At 37.5% G+C, this 20,594-nt stretch overlaps 1 protein-coding gene across 2 annotated transcripts in view; it reads right to left on the bottom strand.

The window, feature by feature from the left end:
• The window catches only part of il1rapl2 (interleukin 1 receptor accessory protein-like 2), a 208,709-nt gene that overhangs the window by 59,374 nt on the left and 128,741 nt on the right, over nucleotides 1-20,594 (bottom strand). For both annotated transcript variants that reach the window (XM_088386756.1, XM_088386765.1), the window contains exons 5-6: nucleotides 9,467-9,653; nucleotides 9,232-9,385 (exon numbers count right to left, since the gene is read on the bottom strand). In XM_088386756.1, coding sequence (XP_088242882.1) covers nucleotides 9,232-9,385; nucleotides 9,467-9,653 — 341 coding nt within the window. The remainder of the gene's footprint in view (nucleotides 1-9,231; nucleotides 9,386-9,466; nucleotides 9,654-20,594) is intronic.

Genomic DNA, 20,594 nt, shown 5'->3' with positions numbered 1-20,594 from the left:
TTTGAAATTGTGCTACAACAATCGTTTTTTAAGATGAATCATTTCATTATCTCGTGGCCCTTTGAAGGAGTATTAGCTTAACAATGTGCTGTTGTTATTTCTGCACATTAAAAGTATGTACAGTAAGGAAAAAAATGAAAATGATGCTTATAGTTAGAATTCCTACGTCTATAAGTGCAGGAAGAGGCACCTCGATATCTGAGAATACTGTCTTGTAGTGTTTCCCCAATAAATAAGCATTGTTTAACTTGCTTGTTTCACTTCTCGTTAAACCGTAATGGGAAACCTCATCTTACTGCACTTATGCACCCTATGCTCCATACTCTACCATTAAAAGTGTGTGCATCATGAATGTGCTTTTGTGACGCGCATTTACAAGAATTCCCATAAACGAATGTGTTTTCAGGTTGTTACCACACAATTAACTCATTTATGCACATAATGGTTCTTCCATTCTTTATGTGGTCTGTGTTAAAAAGTCAATAAGATGACAGAGAGGGAAGGGGGATGACTAAATCAGACCCCCCAAAAAAGAAGACAGGACAAAGGCAGTGAGGGGTACTTGTAATTGTCTGTAATTAATTGTCGGCTCATTATTCACATTCTCGTCTAACATAACGTCTCACTCTATGGTCCCAGACAATAGACACGGTGTGTGTGTGTGTGTGTGTGTGTGTGTGTGTGTGTGTGTGTGTGTGTGTGCGCATATGTATGCTGTTTGAGTGGTGAATGTTGCAAAGAAGTAGTTAATGAAATGGGTGGTTATCAAGGCAAACAGGCTTCATTAAGTCCAGTTTAATGACCTATGTCACATTTCATCTCCTCTCTTCCTCATGTTTCCCTCACCCACATTTTTTCACACTCTGCTTTCAGGGTAATTACACCAGCATTGTATTTCAGAATATCTTTCAGTTCCTGAAAACACGAAAAAATGTGCACCCTTATGAAATATCAATCTGATGACTATGAATAAATGATCAGTAACGTTACTGATTGTGATGTAATTCAACATGATAAGCTCCCCTTCAGGTGAGGCTTATCAGACTCTAGCTAGTGTCCAGATGGCTTAACTACCATGATTCCAAGTACCGTATTTTCCGGACTATAAGGCGCAGCTAAAAACCTACAATTTTCTCAAAAGCCGACAGTGCGCCTTATAGTCCGGTGCACCTTATTTATGGACCAAATTCCTAAATTTAAACTGGCCCGAAGCATTGTGTCATGAAATCAATCATAAGTGGCCCGCTGAAGACTATGAATCATGAATCAAAAAGACTATGGATCATTATTTTGTGATTATAAAGTAATTTGTTGCACCTGAAGTTGAAATAAAAAAGATAAAATGGAGAATAATTTGATTTGGATTAAAAATCTGACATGATGCATTAATGGTGCACGTTATAGTCAGGTGCGCCTTATAGTCCGGAAAATACGGTATTAGCAAACTGCAATACTTATAATACTATACTTAAACATTAACGGGACTATTGCTAAATGTCTGTATTTGTCACATGCAACAGTTGGTCACGTTGGGTGATGGAATGGCAATTAAAGGCTTTGATCATGTTAACCAATCACACCTTTTCATTATTATTGGCCGATAATGATTGGCCAGCAATTGATTGGCGCATCCCTTCTAAAATGTCACGTATTTGTCAACTAAAATTAGACTAAAATAGTCATGGACAATTTTGACGAAAATGCTCAGAATTTTAGTTGACTAAAACTTGACTAGACTAAAAAGAGTAGGAATATAACTAAAAGTAACTAATAAAAGAAACTAAAAAGAATAAAGAATCACAACGCGACACAAAGACTTGACTGAAACGATGAAAAGCCGCCAAAAACAACACCAGTGAAGGTGACCTCTGCTCTTCCTGGCCAACCTTACATTATCTGCTCGTGGAGATTTAATTCTGTACCTTGTTTAGTACTGATTATTAATTTTTGACATATTGTTGCATTCCCAATTAAAAAAAGCAAAAATAAAAAATGATTCCTCAAATCTTATTTCAACCTTGTTTTGTGATATGTTTTACATTTCACGCTGAAGCCATTTTTCAGTCATGCATTTAAATCTTTTCCTGACAAGGAAGTCAGCGCGAGCGTTGAGTACGCTTGATCAATTATTCTATACATGTTTTGATCCCGAAAGAAGCGAACAGACCGTACTATTGTCTGAAAAACACAGATCAAAACAAAGAGGTTCACCTGAGGTTAACAGCATGTTATTTAGTCTATAGTTTCGCAAACCATGCAAGCATTTGCATAATTGCCCCAATTGTTTTCCCCAAACTTGTTATTGCTGCACTTTTGCGGTTCTCTGCTTTACTTCTTTGCAGAGGTATCGATGTGTGAGAGACAGAAGGGTCCGTAAAAGAGTGGCGCACGCAATTAAATTGACCCCTGGGATTTCTCAGGTGTGAGCGCGTGTATGCATGTGTGTGTGTGTGTGTGCACGCTAAGAAGGCTGAAAAACAAAATGTGTTTGTGTATTCAACACCAATGGACAAATTAATCTTGTGTGAATGTTCACAAAATGAACCTCTTGATTTTTCTGTTTTCTCGACCAGTGGCTGAATTTTGTTAACTTGTGTTTCAACTTGAAAGAAACACCCCCCGACCCACACACACACACACACACCACACACACACACACACACACATGCATACGTATGCACAATAAATAATAAGAATAATGGGAAACCAATTTGTGCCCGTTTAATTAAATAACAGAACATCAAGCGGTAGTGGTATGGTTCTCTTCATGGGCGATGGTGGCAACATTTTCTTTTCTTTTGTTTAAAAAACAGCTCGTTTTTCACAACTTCTAAAACTGGTTTCTCATTTATCATCACAGAAATGTGAAATCTCACAAGTTAACCTTTCCTGGAATGAAATACATGCATGAGCGATGATAACTTTGCTGGAATGCACATTCACTTTTTTTTTTTGTGAAAACAAAATTGTTGCATGGTGGGGCACTGGTTAGCACGTCCACCTCATAATGCAGAGGTTGCGGGTACTTCCTGTGTGGAGTTTGCATACTCTTCCCGTGCCTGCATGGGTTTTCTCCGGGTACTCTTACATTGCAAAAACATACATGGTAGGCCAATTGACCACTCCAAATTGTCCGTAGTGTGACTGTGAGTGTGAATGGTTATTTATCTTTGTGTGCCCTGCGAGTGGCTGACAACCAGTTTAGGGTGTACCCCTCCAACTGCCCAAAGACTGCTGGGATAGGCCCTCGTGAGTAGAAGCGGTTCAGAAAATGAATGGATGGATGAAATATGTTATTCGTAAAAATCATCATTAAACCGGAACTTCATTTATATATAGTTTATATAAATATTTTACAACTGTGCATGAAAAATACAGCTAGGGCCTGAACTGAAGAACCATGAATTGGAATGCAGCCTCTGACGACGCATGCTAAAATGGGCTTCATGTAACTTTAAAATGTTGGCGTGAATAACCCCGGAGCTCTTTACTTTTAAATAAGCTCCAATAACATCCCAAACAATGACAGCATATTCTGTTCGTTGTGTTGTTTGTCTCTTGCCCTTTCCTGCCTCGAGTAGTTTGTGTATCCGTGTGTGTAGGTATGTATGTGTGTGTGTGTTCTTGAGTGAGTGGGGTGGAGCGAGAGAGAGAGAGAAAGAGAGAGCGAGAGAGAGAGAGAGAGAGAGAGAGAGAGAGAGAGCGTAATCTCATTTGTGATCCTCTGTCTTTGGAGAACAGAGACAATTTCACAATGAATTAGGAGGTGAGTCTCTAACTAGGTCACGGGCCAAATGTGCACGTTAACACACACACATAGACGAACACTCTCATTACATGGTGTGTCCAACTGTGTGGAAGTGTCAAGTGAAGGAGTGTGGGAGCAGAAAAGTGGCAGGAAAAATGACTAAACTGTAAGACAGAAAACAGAAGTCAGAGAGAAAAAGAAACGTGGAGAGTAGCAAAGAAAAGGGAAAGGTACAAAGGGACTGTGGGCAGTCAAGGGATAATTAATGGATTTTGAGACCTTAACATATGCGGACAGAGTGATCTAGTAGAGAACGTGAGTGTGTGTGTGTTTGTGTAAGTGTGTGCGTGTGTCTGTAATGTAATAGGCTTAAAATATTCCAATGAGATTTTAGAACATTTTGCTCTGTGCTGTAATCCCCTCTATGTCTGTCGCGCTATCGATAGATGCAGACAAACCATTATTTCAACACAGGCATTTTCACCAGCATTACATTTAGCCAGAATTTGGAATAGTTTACCAGTGCGCAGTTTTGTTCAAGACACTTCTGAAAAATGCATGAGAGTCTTTTTGGTTTGTTTCTTTTGTGATTTTAAATAGGTTATGGGTAGCGAGTGCATGGAAAGGAGGAATAGAATGTCTGAGATCCTGGGTGAAAATGTGCTGGAATAAGTCAAGGACAACACAATTTTATAGAAAATGTTCTGTCTATGTGGAAAACGACTAATATTTACAAGTTAAACAGTGGCTTTAAGATTTTCATTCTTTCAGCATTATGTTGCATATTTGAACAGAACAGGAATGGGAGAGTGACTTTACAAATGTATTTCAATACAGCTACGAGTTACCTTTTTAAAACATATAGTTAATCATTTAGTTCAATTACCATAATATCAAGAGACATCTGGAAATGTTAGATTTTTCATTGTTCATTGATATAGAAATTTGCTAGAAATGGTAGATTTTTCAATGTTCATTGATATAAAAAACTATTAATTTTAATAATATGCAAAAAAAATCTATCACGTCAATGTATTTTTTTTTGTATACAATCATAATAATAGTATATAACATTGTCGCAAATAAGCCAAGAGAAGAATGCTTGCAGGAAATTTCTCACCCTGTCAAAGCAAAGGATAAATTATTGTAAGACTCAGCGGGTAAGTTCTCGCTGCTAACCATGGTAGAAGTCTTTTAGGGTTAAGGTTGGCTAACCCTAACCCTAACCCATTTAGTCCATGATTTAAGTCTGTCCAATAACAAAGCATTCATTAAAATCAATTTATTATTTGGCCAGTTTAAAGTGAAGTCAGTTTTTGCTTGATTATCATATGTGATAAAAACAGATCAATTAATGAAGATTTTGTGTATTAGCTGTGGTACCATCACTATAAAATGAACATGGCATCAAATCAAAGTCAAGCATAGGAACATTATCCAAAGTGGTATGTAACTGGTTCATTTGTTTTGTTTACAGTGTTTGGATAATATGCTGTGTCACATTTTAAAGTAGCAAGGCCAACGTTGCGCATGCAGCAGACTGTGTTCTTGCTCAGATTTTCAGCATCACCGACTCGTGGCATTGATGCTTGGCGCAGTCTTACTCCCTCAGCTGAGAATTTGTATTTCACATATAAAATATCATCAGGAAAAGTCACCTATCGTGGAAGACTCTCTCCGTTCGTAGCAATCCTCTTATGATCCTTTATTGCACACGAAAAAAAGTCCTGAAACCCAGGTATACTGACCAGTCCAGACTATTTCAGTTGACATATAGAGGGGTTTAACAGCAAAAATTGGGTTCATCCTGAACCTCAAAATATAACCTGCTCCCAACCAGGTTGTGAGTTTAGCATAAAGTACCATGGTGATCTAGCCTTAAAGAGAGCCATCTATGTAATGCTGAAGATCCTGGCTTTATTTGCAACACAATTTGCTAAGCCATTAATCTCGCTTCGTAGAATGCCCCTCTGATCTTATCCCCACTGAAGCTTAAGATAATTTGAGCAAAGTTGTTTCAGAAGTATGCATCAATTTTGTAGCCCTTCACACTACTCAGTAGCCAAAAAGACACCCTGGTTTATAGACATTTTGGGGAAAGAAATTTTATCCAGCCCTGGAGTGCAAATCACAAAAAACAAGCATAAAAAAGTATGTTGCAATATTTAAATATAAATACAAAAACCACACAAATCACAAACAAATAATCAAGCAAACAAGAAAAAAATAGAAACAAGAAAGCAAGGAAACTCCAAAAAGGAATTGCCAACAAAAACAAGCATACAAGAAAAATGAATTCCAAACAAAAAAAGCAAGCAAACAAAAAGAGAAATGCAAAAAAAAAAAAGCAAACAAGACAAAAGTGACGGACTTACTTCAGGGGCCACAGTCATTCTCCCTTGTACTACAACAGTACTGAGCAAGCCTCTACAGTGTCAAACCTTTTGAAATTCCATGTTGTGTATTTTCTGGAGTTTGACATTCTGGCAAATTAACAAACACTACTGCAAACACAAAAGACTAGCCCACTTCCTTGAGGCACAGCTGCTAATTAAACACTGAACGTGGATAAAGGAAATCAGGGGTAAGTCTTACTGAACATATTCTTGATGCCAAACTTTGGGACTATTTTCAGTACACCATTCAAGCTGAAGTGTTTGAGGGAATAAACATCATAGCCGCCTGCTGATTTACAGGCAGTCTTTTCTCCAATATTCTATTTAACATGAAAGCACAGTGACTAAACGCGGCTGCCAAAAGATGCACAACCAAGTAAAGATAAAAGATGTTTAGTGTTGCTACACACAAGCATATGTCTTAGAGGCTGATTCATTCAAGTATAACACAAACAGAGAGGACCCAGATGAAATTCTTGGCGCTAGAATACAGGACAGAAGGAATGCGAGAATGTTTCGGTATCATGGTAAACATTTCAGCAGTTCATTTGCAAGATTTACGTAAATGTGCCCAATCTGTGAACACACACGCACTTGACCCGGGTCAATTTAAAATTAATCTATTGGAAAATGAGTTAGATTTTATGTCCGAGTGATATATGAGTTATATCTGGAATATAATCTAGATTAATTTCTATAAATTGCAATAGATGAATCTAGGGAAATCACATTCAGAACATAATCAGATATGGATCACAACATGAAACACAAATCAATCAATCTCTCAAAATTCTTACCTAAATTGCACACACGTGGTTTCTCAGTTTTTCTCAATTGTTGAGCAATACATTCAAAAGTTTTTGCTGTCTGCAGGGGGGTGGGATGTTTGGAATGTGCTCATCCAGGAGGAGAGGATAGACCCCACCCAGGCAGAACTTTGAATCATGAAAGATTGTGATTGCGATTATTGCTACATTGATTTTTGTTTTTTTAATATATTGAGCATTTGTCAAGTGCAAGATTAAAAAAAAAAAATTCTAACTATTGTATTGTGTAACAGAATAAATTACAACTCTCAAACAACAGTTTGACCTTGCTTTTCTGTCGCTATTGATGTACAGCAATATCAAAATATATGATTAAAATGAACCCCAAAAGCTCATGTCTGATATTAATTGTCGAAAACAAATGTAAAACATACAAACAAAAAATGAATTGAATGAACGAAAAGTCCTCCTACTAATAAAAAACAAAGGTGACAATACGAAAAATCACTTAATAATTGAGCTTAGTCATCAACAACCTGACAAGCACTGCACAAGTACTGGGAAACACTTGACACATATGATGTCATTTTTGACAGTTAACAGATGAAGTTCCACTAAAATGTACTATGTCTGTCACATTTTGTCGAGAAAAAGCAGAGGGTTCCGATTTAAGTCAAAGAATTTTGTTGAACAAAGGAAAAACCTCAAATTGCACATGCCAAAACAAAACTAACAGACGAGCACTCAATCGCAGGCACTGCAATCCTTATCCCTTCACTTTGACTAAACTGCAGATGGAAGTCAGCTGTTACTGCCAACTCGGTCTTATGTCCACCGCCAATGAAGATTGAACTACATATGTTTCATTTGGGAATGTGATGAAGGCACAAAATACAACTACTACATAATTTGAGCCAGTGCGGTTTCAAAAAAGAGCTTTGCATTACTTACCGAATTCAACTTTCATAATGCTGATATGTTACTGAGTATCTGCATCTCTCCAATAATGGATGCTGCAGTTTGAAATTGCAGAATGACATTTGTGCGTGTAGTGTGAGGTCATGACCCTCAACACCAAAGGACCGATTTCCATGGATTTCCATGACAACGGTAGCCAAAGGCTACTACATGGCTTGTCTATATTGTATCAGGACACGAAGCACAATTAGGCAGTACGTGGTAAGAGCTGTTTCGGACATCAGCACCAAAGAAAGGCCATAAACCGATTCTGATCCTCAGAACAGCTCAAAATAGTTTTTTGTTGTCTTTGGTCGACATTCAGGGGACAATAGCCTAAAATGCAGACATCTGACTTTTCTGATCTATAACAATTGTTCTTTCTTCTTTCTCCTGAACATCAAAGCTGTATAAACTTTTGCATACCACATTCTTGACCTATTTGACTGCATTTGATGTCGTCCATTGTTGATATTGTTGGATAAAAATCCAACAATATTAACAATATATTTTCACCCTTACTGTCAAGCAAAAATGTTCATTTAATTGCTAATGAGCCAGGGTAACATTACATTCTGACCACAGTTACCCAAGAAGTATAATCACATATGTCTTATATTGAATTGGAATTTAATTCTTAAGGCTACTTTGTCATGTTTGTACTGTGCAAACTGGTGAATAAAAAAACAGCTGTTTTAGCAAAGCCTGTCATTTTGAAAGCATTAACAACATAATTCCAAGAAGTAAAATTGAGCTGTTTGCTGCTTTCATAACACAGCACTATCCACCCGGTAGCTCTCGTATGTCACATTTCTGGCATTATTTTCTTGTCTTTCCTCAGAAATAATGTTTTCTGGATTTACTCCCATATTATCCAGTAAACTACCTGTTATCCATATTATTGACTGTGCTTTTATTGGGTTTTTGTTTTAGTTTTTGAGCCAAGTTTATGTTGCTTGAGTTACCAAACTCAAACATGTAGCGTGCCTTAAAATACATTGAGACTATAAATCAGTGCTTTCTGTGAACAATTAATAATCCAACAGAGTGGTGCCCCTGAAATAATTGTATAAAAAAATATTTTAGTCAAACTTGGCAAAATAATTAAGTGACCGACTGTAAATTGGCTAGTAAAATTAGGCTCTCAATCGAGCAATTGATTAATTCCACATTAACGTGTAATATATCCAACATTTTTATAATTGTCACCCTGATTATTCCATTTGAATAGAATACAATAGAATTGAATAGAATAGAAAAAGAGAACTACGCCCTTCACACTTACCAGCATTTTTTTTGAAACTCTCCTTGCATACATCTTTCTTTTTGACCTACATTTGTCCATGAATGGTCTGTGTCCTACCTGTGACTTTGAGCTGTGTTGTCCTCCGTACCAGTCTGGATCCATACTGCAACTCACAGGTGTAATTCCCCCCATCTTCCTCCTCCACCTCAGGGATCCAGATGTGTGTATTATTGACGATAACTGAACTTCTCCATTCAACTCGCTCGCACTCCTGACAGGGCACACATTCGACAGGTTAAACAGCAAAAGAAGGGTGCGTTACTCTCATCTCAGCTGTGTTTATTTGACTTACCTTGTACCAGGTCATTTGAGGTTGTTTGTATGGAGCCAAATAATCATCGATATCACGACATGTGATCATTTTGCTATGGGTAACCTCAGCTTTCGCCAGATAGCGGATATTGCTGCTGAAGCATTTCCCCTCATCACTCTCCTCTACAGTCATAGACATAGACACCTTCATGCAGTATGTAGAGTTCCTAAAAACACAACAGACATCAAGAGCTAATGATGATGATGAAACTCAGGCTTGACACTCAAACATTGTGCTGGAATTGATCACTTTTCCTTGGCAGTGAGCCATCTGACTTTTTGGCAAGAGATGGAGTAAACCGTGGACTGATTTTCAGTTATTTGCAGGGTCTTAGTTAGCTGGCATATGTTAGATTGGATCAGTGCAGCATCTGCAATGATACAGATTCTACATTGGTCTTTCATGGTTTCGGGATCTGAATCGACCTACATTCATAAACCCATCTTTTGTCACAAGTTATGGGTCATGACCAGAAGAAGAAGATAATGGACGCAAATGGAAAAAAATGAGTTTCCTTTGCAAGGAAACTCAGATTTTCATGAGTAGGGAAAAATTTAATCATCTGCTTGGCTCTTTGTTTAGAGCCGCAAATCCTCGGAATCAAGAGAAGCTAACCAAATTGTTCTGAAAGTGGATTTCTATTGGTTGGCAGCTCTCCGATGGGCTTTATTCACCTTTTTACCTTGCTTGTTTCACTGCCATTTATAAAGGCATTTGTCTATCACATTTTTCAACGGGGATGGGTAGAGGAGCATCAGTGTTACTCCACTGTAAATTTCAAACTTAAAAACATCTTTACAGATGCACCAGAAGACAACATCAAGGCCAAATTTAAATAAAGTATGAGATCATTGTGTGCAACCCTTTATTCTACTGCTAATTATAAAAGAACGGGAAAAGGCAGAATCATTATTTTCTTAATGAAATGAGAGATTCTATTCTTTCATTAGTGGTTTGGTATTTATATAATCATCATCATTGATCACAATATCCCATGGGTCTTGAAGATTTCAAAATGTAAAATGGCTGGCAGTGTTTATTAAAGTTGTATAATATCAACGTGGTAGCATAATCAATCTAATATGGCTTACCATTCCCTCCAACATCAATTTTAACATTACATTTGCATTGTTTTAGATTATAAAGATCAATTCTAAAATGGACAAATAGCCAAGCATAGACAACATTGGATGAGACACTTTACTATTTTCAAGGCAAATTTACCAAGTCAGCAACACTTAGGTAGCTAAAACTGGACTCAAAAAACACTTAAAAAAAAACCAAATCACTTTTGGGCGTAACAATCCATGAGTGAATCCGCAGTCCCAGCATGCTCTGCAGTAGCATACAGTCACTGTTCATTGATAATGTGTTATTTTGTACAGGCAGTGTGTAACATAGTTACAGGGCTGTTGTTTCTAGCCTTGTATTAAGTGATTGCTACTTTTGGTGTAAAATTATTTTGACTTCTGCTGACATCCTGAAACACTGCTATACTGTACACTGCATGTTTCAATGGCTTGCTTATATCACAAAATGTGTAGGTATTACCACATGCACGTTCCTCGCTAATTTCGTGGATGTTTGTTCGTCTTTGTGTGCCCTGCGATTGGTTGGCAACCAGTTCAGGGTGTCCCCAGCCTCCTGCTAGATGTCGGCTGGCATATGCTGCACCACGCCCGCGACCCCCATGGGGACAAGCGGTACAGATAATGGATGGATGGATGGATGGATGGATGGATGGATGGATGGATGGATGGATGGATGGATGGATGGATGGATGGATGGATGGATGGAAAAAGTAAAGTGTTCAATACAGTGCACAGTAACTCACAACCAATGTATCAAACGATTCAATGTATTACTGTTTCGCTAGAAAATTGTGCAAAGTCAAGCTATGATCTGTACGATGCAACACATTGTTGGTTGTCCAAACCTCACAAGGTAATTGTTTCGTTTCTGTGTGAGTGAGAGAGACAGACAGAGAAGTGTGTGTGTGTGTGTGTGTGTGTGTGTGTGTGTGCACGCATGCGTGTGAGTGTTGTGCCGAGTTCACCTCCAGTCACAAAAGCCCTCATTGATCTCTGTTATTTTCGCTTCACGCACACACACACAAGGATTTTTCCAGTCAGCGACCTAAACAGGACCACTGAGCATTAAAAAGGAGAATGAAAAGCCTTTCATCCATCTATCCCTCAGTTTGTGTCCTCTTCATCAATCCGTCTCTAGCCTGCAGCATCTTGTTTTCTCCTCCAGTGATTCACTTACCTTTACCAGCGTGCGCCTCAGATTTTTTCTCTCTGTTTTTAAAAACACTATCATCTGTGAAACTTGTTGACCTCCATGCAGATGAAGGCAAAATGTGCTGTCTCTCTTTTTCCCCAATGTATTGTACTCAAACTATTACGCAAATTGACTTTGGACACTATGACCCAGTCTTCAGACTTGCTTAGCTCTGATTTCATCACACATTGTGTGAATGACTTGAGATGGATCATTTAACGTCATAGCATAAGTATGCATGCAATTAAAAATATCAGCTCCTCCCTCGCAACAGGCTTAAAATGTAAGAATAAAAATTGTGTGGCGGAACATTAGTCACACTTCACATATAGTAAACACATCCTGAAGCATTGATGGTATTTGTATGTTTACGATCCACATTGAATTACAAAGCACAAAAAAGCTTTGATTAAAATAGCTTCTTTTATTGAAGTTATTGTGTTCTGATCGTGTGTCATGGTTTTGCTTGTGCTCATCTAAACCCAAATTGTTTTTGTTTGTCACCAAACTGTGACAATGGCTATTTAAATTTGTATGGATGTCTTGCAATACACGATTGAACATTAAACATTGCGTCAGAAGCATATGTTGCGCAAGCTTGAATTGCAAAACTGCCGCAAAGAGTATGGACAAAGCAGTCCGCGGCGGAAATAAACTTGAGGACACCTGATAAGAAAACATTCTAAATTGTATACAGGGCTTGCTCACTGGGGCTACATAACAGAAAACAATTTGTTAATGGTGGTTTGGGAGATGGGCGAGAGACATTTTTTTCCCATTTTTTTTTCCTTTTGCAAAGGAGGCAAAGAGCGTAAGGTGGAACGGAAATTATAAGAGAACAGCTTGAGGGATTTGTGGGGTGAAATAAAGACATCAAAGGCTATATCACAAAGAAGGAGAGCAGAGGAGGGGAATGTGAACAGAACAATTGCTCATCCTTCAATAGATTTGATGCCCTGCCCAATTCCAACCTAATGTTGCTATGCTTTTTCTTGCCAACACCTTTTTCTGAACAGTGCAACCGCCATCATTATAATCGGCCATCTTCTTCATCTCTTCGACACATTACATAGGTCCTACCAGACTGCTACTAAGAGTACTTACGCTATACTTCTCCACAACAATATGAATCTTATTAATAATTAAGAACAATAATTACAGAGAAGAGCGGCGGAAGCCCACTCATGTAAAGTGGCTAAACTGAAGAAAAGAAAAACAAACCCAATTTTATAATGCTCATTGGGTGATTAAAATGTGGTGGTAAACTGAAGTTGTTTGTCCCATCTTCTCCTTGAATATAATACGATAATTTATGTCAGTTTCACACATTTTAATCACGAGTAATTGATGAACATGTTCAAATTATATGAATTCAAATTATTTTTTGTGCAGTTCTGACTACTTGTCTCTGTGCTGCTGTATTGCACTGGCTGTACCCCTCCACTATGTCTTCAACTTGAGTCTACATCTTGGAAGACGTCTGCTCTTGTGGAAAAGTATGTGTACAATATCACTCCTGTTCCCTAAAGCCACAATCTATAGAACTCAGTGACGAATGCCCAGTTGCCTTGACTTTCCACATCATAAATTACATAACAGCAATCGTTACACCACCTCAGACCCTTTATCCATGTGAGAATAATCTTACTGAAAAATAAGAATAGAATAATCTTGGATTTACCAAGCACATTCGACATTTAACACCTCCTGCTGAGGATCAAATTGATTGGATTAGGCGTGGAGTCACACCTAGTCAGATGTATTAGATGACTTCATATGATAGGCTGAGAAATAGCACCTTAAAGACACACACACGCATGCACACACACGAATATACGCACACACACACACTATATATATATTTACGTATATTTAGTGGCCCCTTAGACAGAGAGTTGTTCAAAGTGTTCCTGCTTGTATCATAATTTTCATAATTCCCTTAAAATTTTGCTTTTATTCCCATCACATAGATGGCTCACATGAAGCCTTTCGATAGCACAAAAAGGATGGCAAACTACAAACATCCAAAGTTTTGTACATCATTTTATTATGTGAATGTGTTCCTAAATGGACTTAATATGCCACATTGGCCCTAATATAAGATGTTGTTTTTTGCATTGAAATAAGACTGAAAAAGTGGGGGTCGTCTTACATTCGGGGTCTAGACATTACACCCATTCACAATGCTAGACGGTGCCAGATATCTTTAAAGCGAATGCTGAACTTAACTCCCCAGGCCAAAGTGAACCCCTGTCACGAAGAAGAAAAATGAAAAATAGCGCTAAGAAAGAAAAGAGAAGAAAATAAGAGAAGAGATAACAGAAAATGGAGAAACAGTAGGTTTATTTATACATTTCAAAAACCAGAAGCCATTCATTTACAAATGTGATTGCTCTTTAGTTTACATATTTAAATGTTCAGATATTAAGATGTGATGGACAATTTTTGCATGATTTGAATGAGGCAAAATAACATGCTTTTTCTCTCGAATATATTGTTATAATCATTTGTTTCAGATGTACCGTAATTATTTTCTCTATATAAATTAAATTTGGTGTTCAAAAAGTCTTTTATCAAACTTGAGTCTTGAGAAAGAGGGGGTCGTCTTATAATCAGGGTTGTCTTATATTCGGGCCAATACGGCATTTGGTTTGTCAATTGACAAATGAAAAGTGTTATCATTCTGAAACAGATGAGTTGAGAAACATTTTTAATGCAAATGACATACCAGAAGCCGTAATAAATATACATTGAACCACCAAGATAATCTTAAGCATAGAACTGTAACACTAAATCAGTGTAAAGTGACTCAGCACAAAGTTGAGTTCAATTATATTCCACATAGGGTTTATCATTGCATTCAAAATACTGCGTTTTTGTGTTGGGCCAATATTCTCCAGGAAAAATGCCATTTGCCGAAAACAGGGGTTTTCAACTGTTTTTTTGTCCAAGGGACCACCAATATAACCAAGAAGCAACTCAGGGACCACTTCTTTGGTGGAGTATTATTTTATTTTGCACCGAAGGAGGATAGACCTATACAAGCTATTTATTTGCATCTGTTTGTCTATTTTGGGAATCTCAGCTACATTTGACGTAATTTGGATGGGTATATGAATCACAAAATTAGCTGGAAAATAAATCAAGTCTGAATTGACTTGAAGATTGAATTCACCACCTTCAAGGGTGAAATCTATCACTCTATAACCGAGCCACATCCCTTGTAACTTTGCTTGGGGAGGGGGGAACCTGTTCAAATATGCTACACTTGATGAAAACCCAACAAGACAGAAAAAGTCAATTGATGTTGCCATGAATGTTGCCAGGCCGTACTGGGAGCAAAATATAAATATAAAATGCCTCGCTCAAGGACACTTTGATATGATCACTTGGCTTGAGGATTGGACCCAGCACCTACAAGTGTAGAGACTATCACTCCACAACTGAGCCACGTGAAAAAGTCATTAGGCAGTCAGGAATCACCATTAGGTAGAAAAGGCTGATGGCTATGAATCTAAAAATGGGAGGGGGTTCTTATTCTCACGGGTTGACTTAGGCTGCTGTTAGAATTAGTACCCCCTGTAACTATGCTTGGGGAGGGGGAATCTATTTAAATTTGTTACACTTGGTGAAAATACTCCAAGAAGACACAGAAAATGTCGATTGATTGTTCACAAAATTTGTTGGAAAATAAATCAAGTCTAAATAATAAATCAATTTTATTTTTAAAAATGTTATTTTTCATTTCCAATTTCGTGGACCACCTACAATACCGCCTCGAACCACTGGATGGCCGCGGACCACCTGTTGACAATCATTTGGCCTAAAATGTAGAATGAATGAATCCCCAAATTATCTTGTAATCCACCGTATCAACCTTGTCAATAAATCAAGTGTCCTCCTTGCAATTACCTCTCACTGATCAGGCCAGACTGCTGCAGGGTGCATTGAATTATGGTGCTAATAGAGGGGGATGTATCCTGGCCAGCAGGCAGCGTGTTTATACCTGGATGGAGCTGCAGATTAATTTGACTATCAATCTAACTAACAGGCAGCAAGGGGGAGGATGACACCTGCGCACACTGAGGCATCTACACAGAAAAGCACATATGCTTCAACTACAGTATATTATATTGGACGATTTTATGAATTGCATTTTCAATTATATGAGTCAGTGATTGTCCTCTACTGTTTTCATTCTACCAAGACAATCAATAAACAGACAATTTATTGAGATGAAATGATGGGTGTTGTTTTACTCCCAGTGGATGTCAATAGAGTCGGTTATTTTTAAAATGTGTTGTTATGGTACGGTGGTGATTGCCCCTCCCCAATCTATGCAGACGGTTTATGGCAGTCATACATTTTTACCAATATTTACCAATAATATATCATTATATATATATATCTATATCTATATATATATGTATGTACAATACAATACAAATGACCAATTATACGTAAATATTTACCACTGTCATTTATGTAGTGTTACTCATGAGGCACCAACAAATGATCAGCATTCGCTTAGCAAAATACGCTTTCCAAAATACGTGATGCCTGCACCGGTTGAAAGCCTGATGACTAACACACAATACACTAAAGATGCAAAGTGTGCATCTATTGTGAAATAATTAATTTATCCACTTTATTTCATGTGCACTACCAACACAAATGATTCAACACTTGACACAGCTTAAACTTATTTTATATAAGAAATGTAAACTTTTTTTTTTTCTTCTTCTTCTATGGAACCAGTTGAACTTTCGCTTTAACAGACTCAAGTTATCCGGCTGGAAGTATTCAGTAAGTTTCAGTCACAGAGTGGAAGCAGTAGAGGAACAAACATCACCTATATTTTAATGATGTGTTATTACGTACTTTATAGACACTGTGGGAGTCCATGAAATGGTTTTATGTGGCATTGACATTCAGTTTATTGTTAAAAACAGTTTTTGAAGTTGATATATGGGTGTGTTGCGTTGTGTTGTCATGTCACGGCTAGAAAGTAGAACGGCTATTTTTCACCACTCACATTACATTGACATACAAATGATAGCACAAATCACATTTAGGTTGTTTATTTTATCTCTGCAGTATGTCTGCAATATTGCAAGGGGTGAAATCTAGTGATTGATTCTAAAGAAAGAAAATAATGAGTTTCAAAGTGGGTCAGTGTCTAACCATTCGGTCGGAGTACTCTGAGAACCGATTCAAATCTTAAAGCAGGAACTAAGTTCATTAAAAAGCTACACCTACTGTCCTTCATGTTTGGTAAATGCATTTCAACAAGCACTCATTAAATCTAAGATCCGCAAAAGACCTAGTAAAGTATGACAATGTACAGTAGTCCGCTAGGTAAACATTTAAGAAAAAAAAATGCAGCAGCACTGCTGCAACATTGACATGGCTTAAGTCCATATCATTCGATTCTCCACTTCATCATTTACAGCCAAGGCCAACAATTGCTGGTAGTGCAATAAGTGTTACGTCCTTCATGTAATGAGGTGGAAAGCAAGGCTTTGAAATTTGGGCCTGAGAATTGGCATGCAGCATATTTAATCCCTGCAGGGACTCAGAGACGCCTTTCCACCGTAGAGCTTTATTATTCATACAGGTATTGCGGTGAGGAGGCTTAAATATCAGCATTAAAAATATTGGCCATAGATAGTCATGAAAAATAACCTCAGAGGTTAAAAAAGTTAGGATATTGACTACAAATTTACTCGACTTCGTCTGTGGATTTGAACTGATTGTTGAGTTTCCTTTCACTGGCTTTGGACATTCCGTTTGCATAGTTATGCTCAAGCCACAAACATCTTCAATTTGTTTTCACATGTTAAGTGGACTTTGATGACTTTAATTGAAAAGATAATAAAGCGAAAGGAAATAATTTCCACTCTCCTTTTAATGATTGAGAATACTTTCTCACAGGTATGCAGGACTACTTTTGAATATTGTGGAAACCAAATGAATGGCCTCATTATAAACACAGCAGTCTCTGTAACTGTAGACCTCACTGCAGGTGGTCTTCATATCTGCACTTTTTTGTCTTCAAGCCTTCCTCCATATCACTCTAGCTTAGATTGTACAGTATTTCACAACACCTTTTAAAAGCAATGAAGTTGAATGCAATAAAAGCCTTTTTTTTTTACCTTTTCTCAAAAGCATGGCTCAAGCTCTCAAGCGGGCATGAACTGGCACGTGGCCCAAACTGGCATGAGAAGGGTTCTGACTCAGTGGCTGCCAAGTCATAGAGGACTGCCAAAGACACTTCAAATGACCGCTCCCCACTTCTCCCCTCTATTGCCTCTTCCACTATCATTGTGTGGACTTGTGCCTGCTTGCTGGATTTATTGTTAAAAAATCTGATGAAGAGAAAGGTTAAATATTTATCTGGCATCACAAAACACTCCTGTGACTATGTGTGAGTTTCTTTTGTGCAAAGTGTAATTATCCCATACAGAAAGACAGGTGGTTCTGCTTACTAGAAATACCACAGGGGAGCATCTGAGATAGAAGAAGGCTACAAAGGAGCACACGTCCCCAAGAAACAGATGGCAAACATAAATCAGCTGTTCATTTGAATTCATTGTTAAAAGCTAAATGGCAAAACAGGTTCATGCAATTATAAGTGAGAATGACACTGACATTTTAGAAGAGAAACATCATTTAACTCCAGACATTTGAACAATTTTACTCTTCCTTTCCAATATTGTGGAAACCCTGATCTCAACTCCATCAAACACCTTTAGTAACTAAAGATTATGAGCCAGGCCCATAATCACTGATATCGAACCTGCCAAATGTTCTTCTGGATGTGGACAGACATTGGGAGAGCAACTCCAATTTGTTTTCATGGATGATCCATAAAGCATACTTTCACTCAGACTCAATCCATGAAAAACTCTATGGGGTTTTTGGTACTCCATGTTGGCAACAAAAACTGCTGGGTGGCATTTTGTAACTGGATGGACAGATGGCACTACTCCATAAATGTAGGCATAACAATCATCCCCAAATGGAAAGAAATTCCCATCAAATGTGAAAATGTGGATTAGCGTAAAATTTTGTTTCCACTGTCAAATGGGTATTATAGTTTGAATACAGACAATACTTCTGTGACACTATGATGAGATTTCATTGTTTCTGCCTCCTGCTTATGTGAGAGACCAGATCATTACAATAGAATAGAATTTATTTTTAAAACATCGCACTCATTTTCAGTTCTTTTGTTGTTGTTGACTTGACTCCAGTTCTTGTGCTCCCAGCGTCTATGTAACCAAGACAAATCATGCCTCTTATTACATTACATAAAAATGCAGCAGGATATCCTTAAGGGACTTTCCACCATCAAGTCACTTGCAGAGGCAAACTGTGTTGAATTAATGTCTGTGAAATGTAAAATGGAAAAGTGGAAGGGATCTATCCTGATATATCCTATTGACATTTAGCACATCAGTTGTGATGTGCTTTAATGCTATAATATAATACATTTTATTTTTATTTTCCTTAGATAGTTTTTGTTGTATTTATTTCATCTGCTACCTTTTAGCACAACATTAAAAAAAAGATATAGCCATCATTAGTGACATCCATCCATTCATTTCGTCCACCTCCTCATTCATTCTTGTCATGGTCTTGGGTGAACTGGAGCCGATCCAAAGGGGTGTAGGGTCAAGCAATCGACAGAAAAACAAACACAACACATTCACGCCTAGAGATAATTTAGAGCCGTTAATTAGTTGAACATGCATGTTTTTGTATTACGGAAGAAGCCCTAGCACCTGAAAAAAAAATGGTCCAAGCACATGGAGACCTTGCAAATGTCATACAAGGTGATGTTTAAACCCAGAACACCTGAGGTAGGTGTGCTAATCATTGGGACTCCAGGCCGTATCAATATCAATATCAATCATTATTGAATATAATCAGTGTTATGTTCATTATTCTGCGATATGAGCATTATGGCACTTGAAGCCTATCCATCTGAAATTGTTTTCATTTTTTGAAACTCTCATTTAATTGTTATTCATTTATTCTACAAACAGTTACTGAAAAGAATTATATTTGGTATAAAATGTAAAAAAACAAAGCATAAAAATAGTATGTTCCTACCTGAAGCAGTGACAAAAAGTTTTTTCCTCCTTGGCCATAAACCCCAACAAGGTTTTTTGAGATCTCTCTACAAAAGCTTTGATTTTAGCAAAGGTAATAACGAGTACATCATTTCATATTACTGGAAACCATGTGGCATAATTCTATTTCTTTTCCCCATGTCAACACATTATATTGGTGTGAAATATGGGTTTTATTATTTTTTCTTTTTTCCATGTCAACACATTATATTGCTGTGGAATATGGGCTTTAATTTTGAGGGATTTTAATCATCATGGGGGTTCATTTTGTACTGAATGTCAATCTTTGAAAGTTGTAAAAATTCAGTTGTAAAATTTCAGTTTTCATTCACTGTTGCCAAAAATCGAATTTGTTTACAGCAGCGAAGTAACAGTTGAAAATGATTATCCATCTCAGTTAAAAATCAGCTCAGCAACTTCGGGTTAACTAAAAACACAGCCAAGTCGTCTAAACCAAATCTACTGTTCTAGAGAAATGTCCGCTATCCAACATTTTTTAGTTTGCCTGGCTGGTACTTTTCAACACTTCACAAAAACTTGGTGTTGTTTTTTGTTACTTTTTGAGAATGGATAATGAACAAATTAAGTCTCTCATGTTGTAAATTGTTCCAGATTATCAAGCACTCAATACATGACTGATTATTTTCCTGACCAGAATACTAAGAGAAGGTATTCATTTTTCAGAA

Source organism: Syngnathus floridae, chromosome 1 (assembly GCF_059516105.1).
Source record: "Syngnathus floridae isolate MCC-2025c chromosome 1, RoL_Sflo_1.0, whole genome shotgun sequence".
Lineage (NCBI taxonomy): Eukaryota > Metazoa > Chordata > Actinopteri > Syngnathiformes > Syngnathidae > Syngnathus > Syngnathus floridae.
This window is presented reverse-complemented; position numbering and strand designations above follow the sequence as displayed.